The sequence below is a fragment of the Eptatretus burgeri genome, chromosome 10 (assembly GCF_056783735.1).
Source record: "Eptatretus burgeri isolate ZD-2024b chromosome 10, Ebu_testis_v1, whole genome shotgun sequence".
Lineage (NCBI taxonomy): Eukaryota > Metazoa > Chordata > Myxini > Myxiniformes > Myxinidae > Eptatretus > Eptatretus burgeri.
Window position 1 is genome coordinate 48,441,299 of NC_140970.1, and position 5,520 is coordinate 48,446,818.

General features: G+C 41.8%; 1 protein-coding gene across 3 annotated transcripts in view; it reads left to right on the forward strand.

Annotated features, from left to right (window-relative positions):
* Positions 1–333: 333 nt before the first annotated feature.
* The window catches only part of LOC147018506 (histone-lysine N-methyltransferase SETMAR-like), a 7,491-nt gene continuing 2,304 nt past the window's right edge, over positions 334–5,520 (forward strand). Inside the window, exons 1-4 of one of the 3 annotated variants that reach the window (XM_085898214.1) lie at positions 414–492; positions 1,042–1,152; positions 1,731–1,985; positions 2,840–5,520. The exon at positions 2,840–5,520 is cut by the window's right edge and continues 1,083 nt beyond it. In XM_085898214.1, the coding sequence (XP_085754340.1) occupies positions 1,117–1,152; positions 1,731–1,985; positions 2,840–3,736 (1,188 nt within the window). In that variant the 5' untranslated portion in view covers positions 414–492; positions 1,042–1,116 and the 3' untranslated portion in view covers positions 3,737–5,520. Of the gene's footprint in view, positions 493–1,041; positions 1,153–1,730; positions 1,986–2,839 lie in introns of all 3 variants that reach the window. The other 2 variants (XR_015062413.1, XM_085898212.1) reach the window with 2 other exon arrangements.

Here is a 5,520-nt window from a genome sequence, read left to right on the forward strand (position 1 = left end):
TCATTTCCTCTGCATGAATTGTAATCAAAATGTACCTTCATTTCATGACAGAAGATGCGCTCAGTCCTCAAATGTAAACCAGAGGCTTGAGGCCTACATGAAGCGAAATAAAATGGTGGTGATATTTTTTTTCTTAATCGCTTGCTACATTTGTCGAGCGGCTAGGCGAGCAGCTTGGTAAGCGACAGCAAGTGACTTGCTCTGACGGAGCAAACCCTTGTACTGTTTCATGCTTCGATTCGTTTGGCGATGTCGCAGGCGGTTCCATCACAAGCGGTGTTAGCATCCTGCGACCCGAGGTCCCGGTGGGTTTCTCTTTTCCTTCAAATTATTTCCAGTCATCAAAAAAAAAAAAAACCGATCGGGTCTGAAAAATCTATTAAATATCGATAAAAAAACCGGCAGGGAGAAACAACTGAAAGGATAATAAATGAATGATCGAGGAAGTGAATGGAGCGGCTTCATGGCGGTTTGAAGGCGCCGACATTTCAGGTAATCGGGTTGGTTCAATGCAGAGCTCATGTCGCGCAACCTCCTGGACATTCCAAGTGCAATGTTTCGGTGAATGGATCATTTAATTTGACTGCAAGCGACCGTCCTGCGAGTGCTCGCACAAGCAGCCCGGGTGTTGCATCGTGGAGCACGCAATGGGTTTATTTGTACCGCAGACAACTTGGTGCAGATTCATCTGGGTCTTACAACGATACTTCAACTACTTATTACGTATGCAATAGGGGTTAGGGTTGAATGTGGAGAAGATGAAAAGGTTAAGAGGAAGGGAGAGTTATCTCTGTCACCTGAAGTGGGGGAAATTATACAAATCGATCTATAATTCCAGCAGTGTGTGTCTGTGTCTGTGTCTGTGTCTGTGTCTGTGTCTGTGTCTGTGTGACCGCCGTTTCTCGACAACCACAGGTCCGATCTAACTGAAACTTGCCAGGTATATTGCTGGGGACCTGAGGATGTGCCTTTTCAAGGTTTGATATTAATCGGACAAGTGGTTCCCAAGTTATGGCCATTTATTTACCAAACCAATGACAGGACACGTTGCTGCGGAGGCGTGGCCGATGGGGAAAGGGCGCCTTGGTTCCCGTGGCGTAGGAGTGGCAATGGTCAATGGCAGCGAATGTCATGGCAAGCAAAGACAGGGAGGTAAACTTGATTTTTATTTGGATTTTAATTAACTCTGTGTGTAAGTATCACAACAGTTGTTACTTCAATACAAGCGATAATTCGTGGAATGATGTGAACATTCCGTACGGGCACGCACCACTTCCGGATAGTGATGACTTACTGTATTCTAATCATTTCTCGATTTCTTGCGCGCATTTATAGATAAACACAATGCCCCAAATCCAGTCGTCGTTTACGAGAGCCAAGGAACGGCCTGTGTGGTTGTTGTTTTTGGCACGTGGTTTGAAAGTTTTTTTTTTTAATTTTTTATTTTTTGCACGTATGGCCACGCACATATGGGCATGCGAGAGTGAAGGAACGCTCCATCACCAAAAGGAACACCAAAAGTGTTGGTGTTGTTTCTGGAACGCGGTTTGAAAGATGTTTTTTTTTGTTTGTTTTTTTTCCACGTACAGGCACGTACTAGTATTTTTAAAATTTAATGGATTATTCCAAATTGAGTGGTTTATCTTGTGTTTGTTTGCATATGGTGCAGCTTGTAGAATGCATAACGAGCCAGGAGAGAAGAGATCAAATATTGCATCCTGTACTTGCAGTACACAGAGGATTATGTGGCTGGACCAGGCTGCACTATTGACCCGAGTGAAATAACTCGACAGGGTTGTCACTGCCAACCACCTGCCTGCCACCCATCCACGTGCTCCTGCCTGGCCACATCTGGCCTGGCGTATACCGGAGATGGTCGGCTTCTACATGCTGGAGAGGCTCGGCCCATTCTCGAGTGTCACGAGCTGTGTCCGTGTGGTGATGCTTGTCCCAGTCGAGTCGTCCAGAAGGGTGTCTCCGCAAAGGTCACACAAAGTCGATATTTGTCATAGTTCCTCGCTCTCTGTTACCTCCACCACCAAAAGTGGATGGAGGTGATGTTTTCACTCCTGTTTGTCTGTTTGTGAGCAGGATATCGAAAAAACAGTTGTGCATGGATTCGGACGAAACTTGGTGGACAAGGTTGCATCTTGGACAATGTCGAATTGATTCGATTTTGGTGAAGATCCAGTTCCTGATATGGGAATTTCTAAGTGATTCTTCATAATTGAGATATTGGTCCAAAAATGATATAGAGCATGATATCTCAAAAAGTTATGGACATATTCGGACAAAACTTGGTTGACAGGTTGGGTGTGTGACAAGGACTAATTGATTTGACTTGCGTGAGGATCTGGTTAGCCTAATTATTTAAGTGATTTTTTACCATTGAGAGATTGGGCCAAAAATGATATACAACATATTTCAAAATGTTGTGGATGAGTTATGACAAAATTTGGTAGATGGGTTTTGAAGGTGACAAGTACAAGCCAATTCGATTTTGGTGCAGATCTGGTCTATCGGTTGGATACCAAACGTAAACTATTCAGCCTGGTGGAGGTATGCCCTCCACCAAGCATTGTTCTCGTTTATTTCGTGTTTGTAGGAAGTTTTTCGATGTGAGTGAATTGGAATTTATAGACGTGAGTGAAATTTAATAGCTGGTTGAACATTATTATTTGTTCTTTTTGAAAAACTGTTTAATATATATGTACAAGTCCCCCCCCAACCCCTCCTTTTTTACTCTCACTTTCTAATCCTTCCTTTTATTTGAAATACATTTTCCATTGTGAAAATAACATTTTAAGAAATTGTTTTCTTTGTTTTCTTAACCTCGCAGTTGCAAGTCTTCTCGACAAAGGGAAAAGGTTGGGGTGTCAAAGCTTTAAAGGGTATTGGCCGAAACCAGTTCGTCTGTGAGTATGTGGGAGAATTAATAGATCGGAAGGAAGCGAGACGACGAGTGTCATATCAAGTGGCAAATGGCCTTGTAAACTACATTATTAGTTTGCGAGAGAGTGTGGTGAGATTGAAGAAAACGAGGCAGAAGGACGAAGAAGGAGGCATAGAATTGAGAATTGATGAATGGAGGGACAAGGAATTGAGAAATGAAGAACGAGAAGAAAGGGAATTGAGAAATGAAGAACCGAGGTGCATGGATTTGAGAAAAGAAAAACAAGGGGACACAGAACTTGGAGATAATGACCAATGGCTTGCATCTGAAAAAAATGAAAATTTGGAGATGACTCGAGAAAAGATAAAAGGCAAGAAACAAATTTCTGGAAAAAGGAAAGTTCATTATCTTCAGGGAGGTGAAGAATTAGTTGATGTTGGTAACTCTTTAAACGACTTTTGCCTGGAAACAATTGTTGACCCATTGTGGATTGGAAATATTGCTCGGTTCATTAATCACTCGTGTGAACCTAACCTGCTGATGCTCCCAGTCAGAGTTCACTCGATCACGCCTCGCCTTGCACTTTTTGCTGCTGAAGACATTGCACCAGATACGGAGATTTGTTTTGACTATTCTGGTGCTTTTCAGAATGTTCCTCCTGCCTTGGAGCAAACTATTCCTTGTATTGCTGCCTCTCCAGGAAACCCGCATGAATCTTTCACGTACCCTCTCAAGCCATGTCACTGTGGGACACCATCTTGTCGAGGTGTTCTTCCCTATGATGCCAAACTCTTTCTTCATTCTTCAGAAACTGACAGTTTATTCGGGGAAGAGTGTTTCTGAATGTTTTCAATATTCATTTTTGATGTCATGGTTAATAATATTTATAAGTGTTTTGTTATAGTTCCCCAAGTTTTTTATTTGTTTATTTTTGCCATTATGAAGATCTTATTAAAGAAATGTGTGAACGAGAGAGTTCATAGAACACCTGACCCCACACAGTCTTGAGACAAAAGACATGGGAAGAGTCTTTTCAACTCTTGCTTTGTATTTCCAATTACAATTTATTTTTCACACGAGCCGCAATTTTGTCTGAATCTCCATATTCCCCATTGCTGAGAGCATTGGCGGGCAAATTTGATTGGTCGAGATGGCCAAATACTGCTCAACTGGAGGTTTTTGGAAGTGCCAACAAGGCGATTTTGTATTCTACAGTGTTCAAGTATATAATTCAATTTAAATAAAAGTTTATGGGCTGTAGAAAAAAAAACTTTTTTTTTCGGAAGTTTCCCGCCATTCATGTTGCTTTTTTTTATCACATTATTTAACACATTGGATTGATAATTTGTGCCTGTTTGCGTCTTTTATTGCATCCATAAAAACAGTAAGTTTCCTTTTTGTTTGATTGCCAGAGAAGCAGACAGACTAAAAGAATTATCTTACTCCTCTCTGTGCATGTTCGCTCGGGACGAGGTTCCATACTATTTGCCAAATTGAGAACCAAAGTACTGCTAAAACTGCAGGTTTCTGTTCCGATTCATGTTCTACAGTGATCAGAATATAAAATTCAATTGAGATTAAGTAGTAAACTCGATCATCGACTGACATATGTCGACAGAGTGAACCACTTGCTTAACCCCGCTTTGCGCTTCACACGTGGGGTAACAATTAGAGGTCATCGAACACCTTATCCCACACAGTCTTGAGACAAAGGACATGGGAAGGGTCTTTTCAACTCTTGCTTTGTGTTTCTGATCACAATCTATTTCATCTGAATATTTTATCGAATTCCCTAAAGCTGAGAGTGCGAGTGGCAAATTTGATTTGTCAAAATGGAGTAAAATTCAATGGTATACAGTATACCCGTCCAATGCATGGGTTAGGTTCCTGGAAAACGGGAGTGTGGAAAAACCGTGTTGCACAAGCTTAAGACCTTATGGGATAAATAGGGGAATGCGACGGACAAATATTTTGCATGATTTTTTTATTTTGTTAAAACATCAGAGAGAATGCATGTAATTTGTTGGGTTGGGGGGGGGGGTGGTTAATTGTTTAAGGCTCGGGGATCATCGTCACCGGTGGGGGGTGTAGTGGCAGAAAAGGTTTGCATTTCAATTTTCTGGATGCATTTTCACAAAAAAGACGTGTAAGACGATCCTTGAAAGATTTGAACCCGTGTGCTGCCTTCCACTCCTTGAAGATGTACGTCTTGTTACCCATTTTCTTGCAGGAAAGCCACATTTTGTCAGCAATGAACACCTGTCCAGGGTCACAACCTTTTTTCTGTTGTGAACTCCAGGAAGTCAGGCTTGAATGAATGGTGTGTATGGTGCACTCGATTACGTTATACTCATGGCCAACCAACGCTACACTCATCCCCCCCCCCCCAACCATGTAATTTGTTTAAAATCACGATTTTTCTCTGCTAATGTCATAACCTAATGGGATTTCTTCACAAGTTTCAATGCCATACTGTATTTATGGGGTACAGTATGTGCCTAAATAACAATGAGTTAAAGAAATCTGGACACAAGCTCGCTTGACCACGTAGCGATGTCGACTGAAAACAGCACGGGTGGTCGAAGATGACAGGAGACGTTACCCCTGCTAATGATGTGGTTATATCG